The sequence below is a fragment of the Somniosus microcephalus genome, chromosome 32 (assembly GCF_052327205.1).
Source record: "Somniosus microcephalus isolate GS21.2 chromosome 32, FLI_Smic_1.0, whole genome shotgun sequence".
NCBI classification, from domain to species: domain Eukaryota; kingdom Metazoa; phylum Chordata; class Chondrichthyes; order Squaliformes; family Somniosidae; genus Somniosus; species Somniosus microcephalus.
The window spans coordinates 32,331,574-32,348,640 of NC_141018.1; the positions used below are offsets into that span (position 1 = coordinate 32,331,574).

At 46.3% G+C, this 17,067-nt stretch overlaps 1 protein-coding gene across 1 annotated transcript in view; it reads left to right on the top strand.

The window, feature by feature from the left end:
- The window catches only part of tmem266 (transmembrane protein 266), a 148,228-nt gene that overhangs the window by 95,509 nt on the left and 35,652 nt on the right, over positions 1-17,067 (top strand). The window contains exon 7 of the mRNA XM_085972319.1: positions 7,020-7,158. Coding sequence (XP_085828445.1) covers positions 7,020-7,158 — 139 coding nt within the window. The remainder of the gene's footprint in view (positions 1-7,019; positions 7,159-17,067) is intronic.

Sequence of the window (17,067 nt, forward strand, 5' to 3'; positions counted from 1 at the left end):
CAACTCTTCTTTCCCCCCTACTCTCCAACCCCCTCACCCTTTTGCCTTCAAGAGGGAGATGGACCGGCTCTTGACTGGGGCGGAGATCACATCATATAGAGGGTAAGTGTCTTTACCGATAACACTTGGTCCGTGTGATCTCCTGGACTGGTTACGATTGAACTGAGGGGGTCGGAGTGGTTTTCCTGAGTATTTTTTCCCCCTTATTGGCCCTAGATTTTTCTCTGGTTTTTTTTTGCCACTCCCGGGAGATTACATGGCTGCAGGGGATTGGGGTGTGGGGAGGGAGGCAGGGGTACGGAGGGAAGAAGGGTCTAGTCATAAGAACATAAGAAATAGGAGCAGGAATAGGCCACTTGGCCCCTCGAGCCTGCTCCGCCATTCAATAAGATCATGGCTGATCTTGGGCTCAAAGCCACTTCCCCGCCCGCTCCCCATAACCCTTCACTCCCTTATCTTGCAAAAATCTGTCTATCTCCACCTTAAATTGATTTAATGACCCAGCCTCCACGACACTCTGGGGCAGAGAATTCCACAGATTTACGATCCTCTGAGAGAAGAAATTCCTCCTCATCTCAGTTCTAAAAGGGCGACCCTTTATTCTAAAACTATGCCCCCACATTCTAGATTTCCCCACGAGGGGAAACATCCTCTCTGCATCTACCTTGTCGAGCCCCCTCAGTATCTTATATGTTTCAATAAGATCACCTCTCATTCTTCTAAATTCCAATGAGTATAGGCCCAGCCTGCTCAACCTTTCTTCATAAGTCAACCCCCTCATCTCTGGAATTAACCTAGTGAATCGTCTCTGAACTGCCTCCAATGCAAGTATATCCTTCCTTAAATAAGGAGACCAAAACTGTACGCAGTACTCAAGGTGTGGTCTCACCAATACCCTGTACAGCTGTAGCAGGACTTCCCTGCTTTTATACTCCAACCCCCTTGAAATAAAGGCCAACATTCCATTTGCCTTTTTGATTACTTGCTGTACCTGCATGCTAACTTTTTGTGTTTCATGCACAAGGACCCCCAGGTCCTCTGAACTGTAGCATTTTGTAATCTCTCTCCATTTAAATAATAATTTACTTTTTTATTTTTCCTGCCAAAGTGGATAACCTCACACTTTCCCACATTATACTCCATCTGCCAAATGTTTGCCCACTCACTTAGCCTGTCTATATCCCTTTGCAGGTTCTTTGAGTCCTCTGCACAACTTGCTTTCCCACCCATCTTTGTATCATCCGCAAACTTGGCTACATTACACTCAGTCCCTTCATTCAAGTAATTAATGTAGATTGTAAATAGTTGAGGCCCCAGCACCGATCCCTGTGGCACCCCACTAGTTACCTTTTGCCAACCAGAAAATGACCCATTTATCCCGACTCTGCTTTCTGTTAGTTAGCCAATTCTCTATCCATCCTAATATATTACCCCCAACTCCGTGAGCTCTTATCTTATGCAGTAACCTTTTATGTGGCACCTTATCGAATGCCTTCTGGAAATCCAAATACACAACATCCACTGGTCCACCTTTGTCCACCCTGCTCGTTACATCCTCAAAGAACTCCAGCAAATTTGTTAAACATGATTTCCCTTTCATAAAACCATGCTGACTCTGCTTGACTGCATTATGAATTTCCAAATGCCCTGCTACTGCTTCCTTAATGAAGGACTCCAGCATTTTCTCAACGACAGTTGTCAGGCTAACTGGTCTATAGTTTCCTGCTTTCTGTCTCCCTCCTTTCTTAAATAGGGGTGTTACATTTGTGGTTTTCCAATCCGCTGGGACCTCTCCAGAGTCCAGGGAATTTTGGTATATTGCAACCAATGCATCCACTATCTCTGCAGTCACTTCTTTTAAGACCCTGGGATGTAGGCCATCTGGTCCAGGGGACTTGTCATCTTTTAGTCCCATTATTTTATCAAGTACTATTTCCTTAGTGATAGTGATTGTCTTTAGTTCCCCCCTCCCTGTGGCCCCTTGATTATCCATTATTGGGATGTTGTTAGTGTCTTCTGCCGTGAAGACAGATACAAAATATTTGTTCAGAGTCTCTGCCATTTCCCCGTTGCCCATTATTAATTCCCCAGGCTCATCTGCTAAGGGACCAACGTTTACTTTAGCTACCCTCTTCCTTTTTATATACCTGTAGAAGCTCTTACTATCTGTTTTAATGTTTCTTGCCAGTTTACTCTCATAATTCATCTTCTCTCTCTTTATTATTTTTTTAGTCATCCTTTGCTGGTTTTTAAAAATTCCCCAATCCTCTGGTCTCCCACCAATCTTGGCAACATTGTATGCCTTCATTTTCAATTTGATACCATCCTTTACTTCCTTAGTTAGCCACGGATGGTGCTCCCTTCTCTTAAAATCTCTCTTTCTCACTGGAATATATTTTTGTTGAGAGTTATGAAATATCTCCTTAAATGTCCGCCACTGCATTTCAACTGTCTTACCCTTTAATTTGTTTTTCCAGTCCACTTTAGCCAGTTCTGCCCTCATGCCACTGTAATTGCCTTTGTTTAAGATCAGGACACTAGTTTGAGATACAACTTTCTCACCCTCCAACTGAATTTGAAATTCAACCATGCTATGATCACTCTTTCCTAGAGGATCCTTTACTATGAGATCATTTATTAATTCTGTCTCATTACATAGTACCAGATCCAAGATAGCCTGCTCCCTGGTCGGTTCCATTACATACTGTTCTAGGAAACCATCCCGGATGCACTCTATGAACTCCTCCTGAAGGCTACCATGGCCAATTTGATTTGTCCAATCAATATGGAGATTAAAATCACCCATGATTATTACTGTACCTTTTTTACAGGCCTCCATTATTTGTTGATTTATACTCTGTCCAACAGTATTGCTACTGTTCGGGGGCCTGTAGACTACGCCCACCAGAGACTTTTTCCCTTTATTAATTTTTATCTCCACCCAAACCGATTCTACATCTTGATCTCCTGAGCCAATATCACTTCTCACCAGTGCACTGATCCCATCCTTTACCAACAAAGCCCCCTCCCCACCTCCCTTTCCTTTCTGTCTATCCTTCTGAATTGTCAAATAACCTGGAATATTCAGTTCCCAACCCTGATCACCTTGCAACCATGTCTCTGTAATGGCGATCAGATCATACCCATTTGTAACTATTTGTGCCGTCAACTCATCTATCTTGTTACGAATGCTGCGTGCATTCAGATATAGAGCTATTAACTTTGTCTTTTTACCATTTGTCCTTGTTTTGGCCCCATTTTCTCTTGCGCTCTTATTTTGAAACATTTTGTCCCTTCCTGTCACACACTGTTTATTATTTTCCCATCTCTATCCTGCTCTATTGCTTTCTCATTGACTTTTTAAATTCCCGCTCACCATGATGCTCTGGCCAGCGTGACAGGCTTGATGAACCTCTGTTGGAGCCCTCACCGGTGGTACCTGTCCGCCAGCCCACCCATCTGGGGTTTGACTACAGCAGAGCTGACCCAAGATTGAAGAAGCTCCCGGGCAGATCGATAAAGCTGTAGATGTGTCTCTGCGCAGACTGCACTCGTGCGGGCTTTGCGTGCGTGCGTGCGTGCTGCGGCTTTTAACGCCTCATTAGTGCGGCGCCAACGGGGGAGGGTTTGGCAACAACTAGGAACCGACCCAATCATGGAACACAAAAGGCATCAAGGGGTATGGGGAGAGAGAGGGAATATGGTATTGAGATAGAGGATCAGCCATGATCACATTGAATGGCGGAGCAGGCTTGAAGGGCCGACTCCTGCTCCTATTTTTCTATGTTTTCTATGGAACCACCTCCATTGGAAAAGGAGCATGAGATACATCTCCATTGGGCCGAGCAGCCAATCGAGTGTTTCCATGGAGACGCCAGTCTGCTGGCTTGCTATTGAATTCTAACAGGGGAGGATACCATGGAGACGTGCAGGGGGGGAAGGGACGGTGATTGGGAGTAAGCAAAATGTGCCACACACACACACTGGTAGAGACTCTCCATCAGTCTGGGTTTTAGTCAAACCCCATCCCAAATCGTAAATGGACGGCACGCTAACCCAGTGTGGTGTCTGTTATCAAAATAAATCAGTAAGAAACCATTGAACATGAAGCAGGCTATGCTAATCAGCCCTGCCGCAGCAGTAAATTGCATTCGGCTCATTAACAGTAAGTCCGGAGTTTCGATTTGTAGTTAAGTGAGACTCGCCTGTTGAACTCAGCTTGCACGGGAATAATTATGGACCGCATGACGCGAAGCTGAGTGGGTCTGTTTTCCCCTGTTCAGCCTTGCTCTGCCCAGACACGTCCCACCAGTAACAAGCTGAGCACAACAGCTTTATCTCAATAATAATGGAAAAGAAAAAAAAAATGGAAAGGCCAGAAATCTGATCTTAAAAAGGAGGAAATGCTGGAGATGCAGGAGTAGGTCAGTCAGACTCGGAAAGGTTTTGTGCGGGAGTTGTCTGGTCAGGGTCTAGCATTCATATTAGTGGAAAAGTGTTTCCTCTGTTCGTCTAGCGCTCCGTCTGATTTAAATGGAGGCATTAACCCATTTTAAATAAACTGCGTTGAAATATAGGAAGGGGAATATTCTACCCGCAATAAATTAATCCAACAGTAATTTCTACGCTTAGGCTCTCAGTCAGTTAAGTGTAGAGTAAGGAAACATAGAAACATAGAAGATAGGAGCAGGACTAGGCCATTCGGCCCCTCGAGCCTGCTCCGCCATTTAATGAGATCATGGCTGATCATCCAAATTCAGTACCCTGTCCCTGCTTTCTCCCCATATCCCTTGATCCCTTTAGCCTTAAGAAATATATCCAACTCCTTCTTGAATGTATTTAATAAGTTGGCCTCAACTTAGACGAGTGAATGTTATTAGTAGGGGAGTCGGTGCAGACTGGTGGGACTGGTCACAGGGAGAACACACCAGGCTGGGGCAGACAGGGGGAGAAGCTGTGAGACAGGCACCTTGGAATATTGTTTCTGGTATCTGCACGTCTTAGGCTATTTTGGTAGAACTCAAATCGGACAGGAGCCTTTCATCGAGATGGCCTCACTTATCCCTGGTTTCTTTGAATGGGCCATTTTCTTGGTTTGGCAGTAGTCATAGAATCAAACAATGCAGAGGGAGGCCATTCGGCCTATCGTGCCTGTGCCGGCTCTTTGAAAGAGCTCTCCAATTGGTCCCACTCCACCCCTGCTCTTTCCCCACAGCCCTGCAAATTTTTTCCTTTATTAACTATATGTCCAATTCCCTTTTGAAAGTTACCATTGAATCTGCTTTCACCGCCCTTTCAGGCAGCGCGTTCCAGATCACAACAACTCACTGTGTAAAATAATTTCTCCTCATCTCCTCCCTGGTTCTTTTGCCAATTATCTTAAATCTGTGTCCTCTGGTTAACGACCCTCCTGCCAGTGGAAACAGTTTCTCCCTATTGACTTTATGAAACCCTTTCATAATTCTATCAAATCTCCCCTTAACCTTCCTTGCTCTAAGGAGAACAATCCCAGCTTCTCTAGTCTCTCCACATAACTGAATTCCCTCATCCCTGGTACCATTCCAGTAAATCTCCTCTGGTAACCTCTCCAGGAACATGACATCTTTCCTAAAGTGTGGTATCACGTGGGACGTTGAGGAGCAGCTAGACAATGGAAGGTCATGAAGAGGCATCACAGTTGGATACTGCCATTGATAGATGTAAGGACAGTTGTCTCATTGCACTTTAACCCTTAGGTTGCTGGCCTCTAGTTATGCTCTTCCCCACTCTGTATCCACTCTATCAAAATTTTTCATGATTTTAAAGACCTCTATTAGGTCACCCCTCAGTCTTCTTTCTGTCAAATACGTGTCAGGAAGACTTCAGAATATTGTCCTGGGCAACCAATGGCCAAGTCACAGATTTTCCATCGTTCCATGGTGTGATTTGAAGTTCTGATCCTTCCTTCAGTCTTGACCCTCAACCATCTGCCCCTGTTCTCAATTCCCCGGTGTATAACACACTCTTGCTCAGAAATGTTCGAATGTTTTCTGGATCAGTCAGGACTGCACATTTGGTTGTGGTCATTGACTGTTACTAGACCAACTAGATTCCAGGTGTCAGGACAAGATGGATGAAGGGTGGGATGTAAAATAAACTGACTTGAATGCCCTGTAAAAAGAAACAAAAAAACGAAAAATGTGATTACAGAAACTTCAGCAAAATGCAACACTGAGACTTGGTACATTTTGTGAATTGAGGGAAAAATGTTTTCAAAAGGCTTTTTTCTCCTCTGGCTCCATGGAGTTTCCCCACTCAGTGAACTAGCCACGTTCCCCAACTACAGCACCACAAGAGGTGTGAAGAAAAGCAAACCAAGCTCTAGGGTTTATTTCTAGAGGGATAGAATTGAAAAGTAGGGAAGTTATGCTAAACCTGTATCGAACCTTGGTTAGACCACACTTGGAGTACTGCGTGCAGTTCTGGTCGCCATATTATAAAAGGGATATAGAGGCACTGGAGAGGGTGCAGAGAAGATTTACAAGGATGATACCAGAAATGCGAGGTTACACCTATCAGGAAAGAATGAACAGGCTGGGTCTCCTTTCTTTTGAAAAGAGAAGGCTGAGGGGTGACCTAATAGAGGTCTTTAAAATTATGAAAAATTATGATAGAGTGGATACAGAGAGAATGTTTCCACTTGTGGGGAAGAGCAAAACTAGAGGCCATCAATATAAGATAGTCACCAAGAAATCCAATAGGGAATTCAGAAGAAACTTCTTTCCCCAGAGAGTGGTGAGAATGTGGAGCCATTGTCCAACAGAAGGGAGCTCCTCGTCAATGTAAGGTTTTTAGATAAGGGACCGCGAGTTAATAAGCCTGGGAACGCCAAACCTTTTCAGGGGGCAATCTGAGGACACAACGCGATCAGCAGAACTGATTCCCTCCTGCTGCGATATCGCTTCCTTTTTTTTGTGTCTTCTAGCCTGCTGCAGATGTTTTGATGATGTGGTGATCACCACTGGGATTGTGCGTTGCAGGTGTTTGACGGTGCGGTAATCGTCCTATCCTTGGCTCCTATGGTGGCTTCGACTGTAGCGAACGGACCCAGCAGCCCGTGGGACGCCATCAGCCTGATCATCACCCTGCGCATCTGGAAGGTCAGACGCATCATCGATGGTGAGTGCGAGACGTCAGCGTAACGCCGATGGGTCAGTTGGCTTTCATTGCCGATTGGCTTTTTTCCTCTGTTACCCGGGAGTCTCTGCTACGTCACATTCAAGGAAGGAAGAAAAGGAGGAACTTGCATTTATATAGCGCCTTTCGCGACCACAGGCTTTGTGTGCCACGGGAATTGCTAGATGAAACAAGACCATCTGGTTGGCCTTCTCCCATCCCGGTAGTCGCTCGATGCAACAATAATGGGAGTTGTTGACTAATCGCGGCAATCGATCTCTATCAATGAGTCTGCAACAGACCCAGACACGAGGCGAGGAAAACCCCCAGTGGGGGAGAGCTTTAGGAACCAGAGGTCCAAAGTCACCTGTCCCGCCCCCCCCCCCCCCGCCAAGCTCGCTGCACTCCCCACACGTCATAAGAACATAAGAAATAGGAGCAGGAGGAGGCCATTCGGCCCCTCAAGCCTGCTCTGCCATTCAATAAGATCTTGGTTGATCTTTTACCTCAACTCCACTTTCCCACCCGATCCCCATATCCCTCGATTCCCTGAGAGTCCAAAAATCTATCGATCTGTCTTGAATATACTCAGCGACTGAGCTTCCATAGCTCTCTGGGGTAGATTCACAACCCTTTGAGCAAAGAATTGTCTCAAATTACTCATATACCGTATCCCAAAATGTTATTTTCTGAAGGAAATGTATCTAATGTCAGGGGTGATGTCAGTAAGCACTTCTTCACACAAAGGGCAGTGGAAATCTGGAACTCTTCCCCCCGCCCCCCCCCCCAAAATGGTGTTGAGGCTGGGGGGGGGGGGTCAATTGAAAATGTCAAAACTGAGATCGATAGATTTTTGTTAGGTAAGTGTATTAAGGGTAATGGAACCAAGGCGGGTAGATGGAGTTAAGATACAGATCAGCCATGATCTCATTGAATGGCGGAACAGGCTCGAGGGGCTGAATGGCCGCCTCCTCCTGTGTACTGTAAGGTGGGAACAGGCTCACGTTCAACTGTGATGACCCCTGATGGAATAGACCGACATGTTGTCCTGGTTCAGTGTGAAGATCAGCCCCTTTGGTTGAAGTGCTGTAGAGCAGCCGTAGAACTGGAGTCAACGCTTTGAGTCATCAAAAACAACTTGTATTTATATAGCGCCTTAAACGTCCCAAGGCGCTTCACAGGAGCGTTATCATAGAAACATAGAAGATAGGAGCAGGAGTAGGCCATTCGGCCCCTCGAGCCTGCTCCACCATTCAATGAGATCATGGCTGATTGTCCAAATTCAGACCCTGCCTTCTTCCCATGTTAGCAAACAAAATTTGACACCGAGCCACATAAGGGGAAATTAGGGCAGGTGACCAAAAGCTTGGTCAAAGAGGTAGATTTTAAGGAGCATCTTAAAGGCGGAAAGAGAGGCGGAGAGGTTTAGGGAGGGAATTCCAGAGCTTAGGGCCCAGGCAGCTGAAGGCAAGGCCGCCAGTGGTGGAGCGATTAAAATCAGGGATGCGCAATAGGCCAGAATTGGTGGAGCGCAGAGATCTCTTGGGGGGGGGGGGGGGGGGTTGAGGGGCTGGAGGAGGTGACAGCGATAGGGAGGGGCGAGGCCGTGGAGGGATTTGAAAACAAGGATGAGACATTTTAAAATCGAGGCGCTTTCAGGAGAGAAGCAGTGGGTAAATCAGCAAATAGAGAAACCCTTTCCTTGGCTCCAGGCAGCAGACACAAACCTGGCTGCAGTTGGTTAATATTAACCATCCGGCTAAAATGCTAATATTAGCCCAGTTGCAAAAATAGCCCATGACTGTTGCATTCTGTAAGTTAGGAACTAGTTCCAGAATGAAACAAATATAGAAAGTGCAGTGACAGCACAATATATTGGGCAGAAGTGGCTGTAATCCAGTTCCAATTAAGTGGCAGGTTGCCAATGGAAAATCACACAGTTGTGTGTTTCCAGACAGGATAATCAATTTGACAATAACACGCACAGTTCTTAATTTTATGCTCTGTTTTAATCAGATTCCTGCACTAAACATCAGCAAGCTACAAGTAGTACTCGATAAATGGTTAGAGGTAGACCCTTATTTTTTAATCAGCAGAGATGCTGACTCTGGCGGGTGTGTGTGTGGTCCCAGAGTGTTGACATCTCGCCCAGGTGGCTGTTATTCATACGGCAGTGAGTGTTGGCAGGCTATTTGACCACGATAGGCATCACCGCCAAGCCCAATCCACACACAAGAACATAAGAAATAGGAGCAGGAATAGGCCACTCAGCCCCTCGAGCCTGCTCCACCATTCAATAAGATCATGGCTGATCTTGGGCTCAAAGCCACTTCCCTGCCCGCTCCCCATAACCCTTCACTCCCTTATCTTGCAAAAATCTGTCTATCTCCACCTTAAATGTATTTAATGACCCAGCCTCCACGGCTCTCTGGGGCAGAGAATTCCACAGATTTACGACCCTCTGAGAGAAGAAATTCCTCCTCATCTCAGTTCTAAAAGGGCGACCCTTTATTCTGAAACTATGCCCCCGAGTTCTAGGTTTCCCCACGAGGGGAAACATCCTCTCTGCATCTACCTTGTCGTGCCCCCTCAGTATCTTATATGTTTCAATAAGATCACCTCTCATTCTTCTAAACTCCAGTGAGTATAGGCCCAGCCTGCTCAACCTTTCCTCATAAGACAACCTCTTCATCTCAGGAATCAACCGTGTGAATCGTCTCTGAACTGCCTCCAATGCAAGTATATCCTTCCTTAAATAAGGAGACCATACACACATACATTTCCCGGCAGGGATGACAGGCTAGGAAGCAGCCTTGGCTGTCATTTTTTTTTAACTCTTCCCAGCCCAATGGCAGTGAGAGAAACTCCAACAATCTGTGCATCAACTGTGATCCAGCACAGCTAATTCAGCGCAGCCCTGGGATCAAACCCGGGAACTTCCTGGTCTGTCTGGCGTCAGCTGTGGCTCAGTGGGTAGCACTCTCCACTCCGAGTGAGAATATTATAGGTACAAGTCCCACTCCAAGCACAAAATTTAGGCTGATACTCCCAGTGCAGTATTGAGGGAGTGCTGCACCGTCGGAGGAGCCGTCTTTCAGATAAGACGTTAAACTGAGGCCCCGTCTGCTCTCTCAGGTGGATGCCATGTCACTATTTCAAAGAAGAGCAGGGGGAGTTCTCCCCCGGTGTCCTGGGCCAATATTTATCCCTCAACCAACATCACTAAAAAAAACATTATCTGGTCATTATCACATTGCTGTTTGTGGGAGCTTGCTGTGCGCAAATTGGCTGCCGCGTTTCCCACATTACAACAGTGGCCACACTTTAAAAAGTACTTCATTGGCTGTAAATCACTTTGGGACGCCCGGAGGTCGTGAAAGGCGCTATAGAAATGCAAGTCTTTCTTTTATGGCAGTTCTTATTTTTAGCTTCTCTGATCGTGGCAGATACAGACAGACTGAAGAATGGATACGATCCTCCACCTTGCCTCATTCTGGACCAAAAATATCCCCCCTTTAATCCCTTTGATTGCATTAATGCAGATTATACTGCCGTCCCATTGCAGACTGTTTTCCCAAACTGTTCATCAGTGGAACTGCTATTTATGTGCACATGTCTGCTAATCAGCATTTGGACCTGTTCATTAGGAGCAAGTGGAATATCATTAACATTTACTCTGCTGTTTATGAGTGTAGCTTAAGGATTAATCAATTTAGATGGCAAATTTAAATTCTATTTTTTTTTAAAGTGTAATTTAAAATTGAACAATCAACCTTTAAGGAGAAGTACTTTGTGGTGAGGGGTCAGGAAGGTGCAAATATTTCAAAGAGAACCATCCCTTCACTTGCCAGGGATTCTCAGATCTCTTTTGTTACCGTACATGGGGACATAGGAACAGGAGGAGGCCATTCAGCCCCTCGGGCCTGTTACACAGGAACAGCAGGAGGCCGTTCAGCCCCTCGAGCCTGTTACACAGGAACAGGAGGAGGCCATTCAGCCCCTCGAGCCTGTTACACAGGAACAGGAGGAGGCCAGTCAGCCCCTCGAGCCTGTTGCACAGGAACAGGAGGAGGCCATTCAGCCCCTCGAGCCTGTTACACAGGAACAGGAGGAGGCCATTCAGCCCCTGCAGCCTGTTACACAGGAACAGGAGGAGGCCGTTCAGCCCCTCGAGCCTGCTCCGCCATTCAGTTAGATCACGGCTGATCTGTATCTTAGCTCCATCTGCCCACCTTGGTTCCGTAACCCTCACCTAACCCTTAATTCAGGTGTAGTCCGTGGCCAGGGTCAGGATGGTGTGACTAGAAGTGAGGCAGGTACGGGGATCCAGGAGGTAGTGTTGGAGGAGCCGCAGCCCTTGCACTTGTCCAACAGGTTCAAGGCTCTTACTCCCTGTGGGGACAGGAGCAGGGACTGCAGGGAGGATGAGCAACCTGGCCACAGCACCGTGGAGCAGGGGGCCATTCAAGTGGGGGGGAGTTAAAAGAAATGTTGTAGTGGTAGGGGATAGTATCATTAGGGGGATAGATAGAGTTCTTTGCAGCCGAGAGCGAGTCCCGAAGGCTGTGTTGCCTGCCCGGTGCCTGGGTTAAGGACATCTCCCCTGGACTGGAGAGAAACTTGGAGTGGGAGGGGGAGGATCCAGTTGTCGTGGTCCATGTTGGTACCAACGACATAGATAGGACAAGGAAGGAGGTTCTGCTGAGGGAGTTTGAGCAGCTAGGGGCCAAATTAAAAAGCAGAACCACAAGGGTAATAATCTACCTGAGCCACGAGCGAATTTGGCTAGGACAAATAAAATTAGAGTTAAATGCGTGGCTCAAAGACTGGTGTGGGAGAAATGGGTTTTGCTTCCTGGGACACTGGCACCAGTACTGGGGCAGGAGGAAGCTGTTCCGTTGGGACGGGCTTCACTTGGCCAGTGCTGGGACTAGAGTCCTGGCGGATCATATAACTAGGGCTGTAGAGAGGGCTTTAAACTAACTAGTGGGGGGGAGGTTCCTAGAGAGCAAATAATAAAAATGACAACAGAGAAGGTAATAGACTTAGGTAGCAGTGGGGAAATTAAAAACCAGAGCGTGTCAGGAAGGGGCAGAAGGTATGGAGTAAAAGGTAAAGTAATAAAAAGGGCAAAAGCAGGAACTAAGTGTCACAAAACATTTGAAAATTCTCTATCTGAATGCACGTAGCATTCGTAACAAAATAGATGAGTTAATGGCACAAATAACTACATATGGGTATGATCTTGTGGCCATTACAGAAACATGGCTGCAGGTTGACAATGCCTGGGAATTAAACATACCAGGTTATTTAACGATCAGGAAGGACAGGCAGGAAGGAAGGGGAGGTGGGGTGGCTATGTTAATAAAGGAAGGAATCACTGTAATACAGAGAAATGATATTGGGTCAAAAGATCAGGATAATGAAACAGTTTGGGTGGAGGTAAGGAATAATAAGGGGAAAAAAACACTAGTGGGCGTAGTCTATAGGCCTCCGAACAGTGGCAACTCTGTTGGATGGAGTATCAATCAGGAAATAGTTGAGGCTTGTAATAAGGGAACATCTATAATTATGGGGGATTTCAACTATCATATTAATTGGACAAATCAAATTGGGCAGGGCTGCCTTGAGGATGAGTTCATTGAGGGTATTAGGGATGGGTTTCTTGAGCAGTATGTAACTGAACCGACCAGGGGGCAAGCAACCTTAGATCTGGTCCTGTGTAACGAGATGGGATTAATTAAAAATGTCCTAGTAAAGGATCCCCTTGGAATGAGTGACCATAACATGGTTGAATACCATATTCAATTAGAGGGTGAGAAGGTTGGATTTCAAACAAGCGTGCTAAGCTTGAATCAAGGAGACTATGAAGGTATGAGAGCGGAATTGAGTAGAGTGGATTGGGAAAATAGATTAAAGGGTAAGACGATACATGATCAGTGGTGTACATTCAAGGAGTTATTTTACAACTTCCAAAAAATATATATTCCACTGAGAAGAAAAGGGTGTAAAAGAAAAGACAGCCATCCGTGGCTAAGTAAAGAAATTAAGGATAGTATTCGACTAAAAACAAGGGCATATAAGGTAGCCAAATCTAGTGGGAGGATAGAGGATTGGGAAAACTTTAAAAGACAGCAAAAATAACAAAAAGATTGATTAAGAAAGGGAAGATAGATTATGAAAGTAAATTAGCAAAAAATATAAAAACAGATAGTAAGAGTTTTTATAGTTATATAAAAAGAAAAAGGGTGGCTAAAGTAAATGTTGGTCCCTTAGAGGATGAGACCGGGAAATTAATGGTGGGAAATATGGAGATGGCAAAAACACAATGAATATTTTACATCAGTCTTTACAGTAGAAGACACTAAGAATATCCCAACACTGGACAAACAGGGGGCTAAAGGGGGGGGAGGAGCTAAACACGATCAAAATCACTAAGGAAGTGGTACTCGGTAAAATAATGGGACTCAAGGCGGATAAATCACCTGGACCTGATGGCTTACATCCTAGGGTCTTGAGGGAAGTGGCGGTAGGGATTGTGGATGCATTGGTAATAATTTTCCAAAACTCCCTGGACTCAGCAAAGGTCCCGGCAGACTGGAAAACTGCTAATGTAACACCCTTATTTAAAAAGGGCAGTAGACAGAAGGCTGGAAACTATAGACCGGTTAGCCGAACAGCTGTGGTAGGTAAAATTTTGGAGTCCATTATTAAGGAGACAGTAACAGGACATTTGGATAATCATAATTTAATAGGACAAAGTCAGCATGGTTTTATGAAGGGGAAGTCATGTTTGACAAATTTGCTGGAGTTCTTTGAGGAAGTAACATATAGGGTGGATAAAGGGGAACCAGTGGACGTAGTGTATTTAGACTTCCAAAAGGCATTGGACAAGGTGCCACACAAAAGATTATTGCTTATGATAAAAAATCACGGGATTGGGGGTAATATTCTGGCATGGATAGAGGATTGGCTATCTAACAGAAGGCAGAGAGTTGGGATAAATGGTTCATTCTCAGACTGGCAATCAGTAACTAGTGGTGTTCCGCAGGGGTCAGTGCTGGGTCCCCAACTCTTTACAATCTATATTAACGATTTGGAGGAGGGGACCGAGTGTAACATATCAAAGTTTGCAGATGATACTAAGATGGGAGGGAAAGTAGTGAGTGAGGAGGACATAAAAAAGCTGCAAGGGGACATCGACAGGCTAAGTAAGTGGGCAGAGATTTGGCAGATGGAATACAATACTGGAAAGTGTGAGGTTATGCACTTTGGCAGGAAAAATCGTAGAGCAAGTTATCTTAATGGCAAGAAACTGGAAAGTACTGAAGTACAAAGGGATCTGGGGGTCCTGGTGCACGAAACTCAAAAGGTTAGTATGCAGGTGCAGCAAGTGATTAAGAAGGCCAATGGAATGTTGGCTTTCATTGCTAGGGGGATAGAATATAAAAATAGGGAGGTATTGCTTCAGTTGTACAAGGTATTGGTGAGGCCGCACCTGGAATACTGCATACAGTTTTGGTGTCCATACTTAAGAAAGGACATACTTGCTCTCGAGTCAGTACAAAGAAGGTTCACTCGGTTAATCCCGGGGATGAGGGGATGGACATATGAGGAGAGGTTGAGTAGATTGGGACTCTACTCATTGGAGTTCAGAAGAATGAGAGGCGATTTTATTGAAACATATAAGATTGTGAAGGGGTTGGATCGGGTGGATGCGGGGAGGATGTTCCCGATGATGGGTGAAACTAGAACTAGGGGGCATAGTCTTAGAATAAGGGGCTGCTCTTTCAAAACTGAGATGAGGAGGAACTACTTCACTCAGAGGGTGGCAGGTCCATGGAATATGCTGCCCCAAAAAGCTGTAGAAGCTATATCATTACATAAATTTAAAACAGAAATAGACAGTTTCCTAGAAGTAAAGGGAATTAAGGGTTACGGGAAGCGGGCAGGAATTTGGACACGAGTCTAGGTTCGGATCGGTCATGGCCCTGTGGGTAGCGGAGCGGGCCCAGGGGCCGTGTAGCCTGATCCTGCTCCTATTTCGTGTGTCTAATTCTGTTAGATTCAGGAGATGGTTCTGTGATAGTGGATTGGCGGTTAGGATCAGATCAGCCATGACCTTATTGAATGGCGGAGCAGGCTCGAGGGGCCGATTGGCCTACTCCTGCTCCTATTTCTTATGTTCTTATGTTCTTACCTAACAAAAATCTACCAATCGCAGTTTTGGAATTTTCAACTGACCCTCCAGCCTCAACAGCTTTTTGGGGGGGGGGGGGGGGGGGGAAAGAGTTCCAGATTTCCACCACCCTTTGTGTGAAGAAGTGCCTCCTGACATCACCCCTGAACGGCCTGGCTCTAATTTTAAGGTTCTGCCCCCTTGTTCTGGACTCCCCCCACCAGAGGAAATAGTTTCTCTCTCTCTCCACCTGATCACTCTACCTGCCCAACATTGCTTTCTATTCCCCCTGGTTAGTCCTCTTGTCTCCTAAAGTTCCTGGGAGAGACTTTCAGGTTGGGAGCTGAATGTGCGCGGTGTATCGGGGAGGTGCCCGCGGCCGAGGTGCCAAACGGGAAATTCTCAGCAGCCTGCTGGTCTGGCGAGGAGGAAAGTTGTCCGGCTACTGCGCACAGCCGATCGGTAGGTAAGACCTGTTGGGTGGTGGGGTGGGGGGGGGGGGGGGGGAGAGCAGGGGCGGGGGGAGTGAGAGGTCCAGGAGGGTCGGCAGTGAGCAGGAAGGGTTTTGTGTGGCCCGGAGGAGCCTATCTGCTCTGGTGGGCCCCACGTAAACATTTCAAAGGCAGTCGTACCTTTTGGGAGAGGCCCCCTTTTAAGGGTCGCCGATTGGCGCTGTCAACGCTTGGAGACAGTGGAGCTGTCGTGGGCCGTGCCTGGTTTGCCCATTCCTCCTTGAAAGTTGATGTCGGAGTCCTACAACAGGCGTAGGACCCTGATTTGCATATTTAAAGAGCCCCCCCGCCTGTTTTGGGCGGGGTATTGAGCGCCCATTGAAAGGTTTGACTAAAAGTTAATTCAGGCGGGCAAATGGGCGCACAAGGTCCCCGACAGTTTCAACAGTGGAAACTTTCACCCGCAAACTCCCACTGACCTACCAACCCAAAGGAACCAGTACCCAAAGCGCTTTACAGCCAATGAAGTACTTTTTGAAGTGTAGTCACTGTTGTAATGTAGGAAACACGGCAGCCAATTTGTGCACAGCAAGCCCCCACAAACAGCAATGTCATAGAGTCATAGAGTCATAGAGTAATACAGCACGGATAGAGGCCCTTCGGCCCATCGTGTCCGCGCCGGCCATCAAGCCCTGTCTAATCTAATCCCATATTCCAGCATTTGGCCCGTAGCCTTGTATGCTATGGCATTTCAAATGCTCATCCAAATGCTTCTTAAATGTTGTGAGGGTTTCTGCCTCCACAACCCTTTCAGGCAGTGAGTTCCAGACTCCAACCACCCTCTGGGTGAAAAAGTTCTTTCTCAAATCCCCTCTAAACCTCCCGCCCTTTACCTTGAATCTATGCCCCCTAGTTATTGACCCCTCTACTAAGGGGAAAAGCTCCTCAGCATCCATCCTATCTATGCCCCTCACAATTTTGTACACCTCAATCATGTCCCCCCTCAGCCTCCTCTGCTCCAAGGAAAACAAACCCAATCTGCCCAGTCTCTCTTCATAGCTGAAGCGCTCCAGCCCTGGTAACATCCTGGTGAACCTCCTCTGCACCCTCTCTAACGCGATCACATCTTTCCTGTAGTGTGGCGACCAGAACTGCACACAGTATTCCAGCTGTGGCCTAACCAGTGTTTTATACAGCTCCATCATAACCTCCTTGCTCTTATATTCTATGCCTCGGCTAATGAAGGCAAGTATCCCATATGCCTTTTTTACCACCTTATCC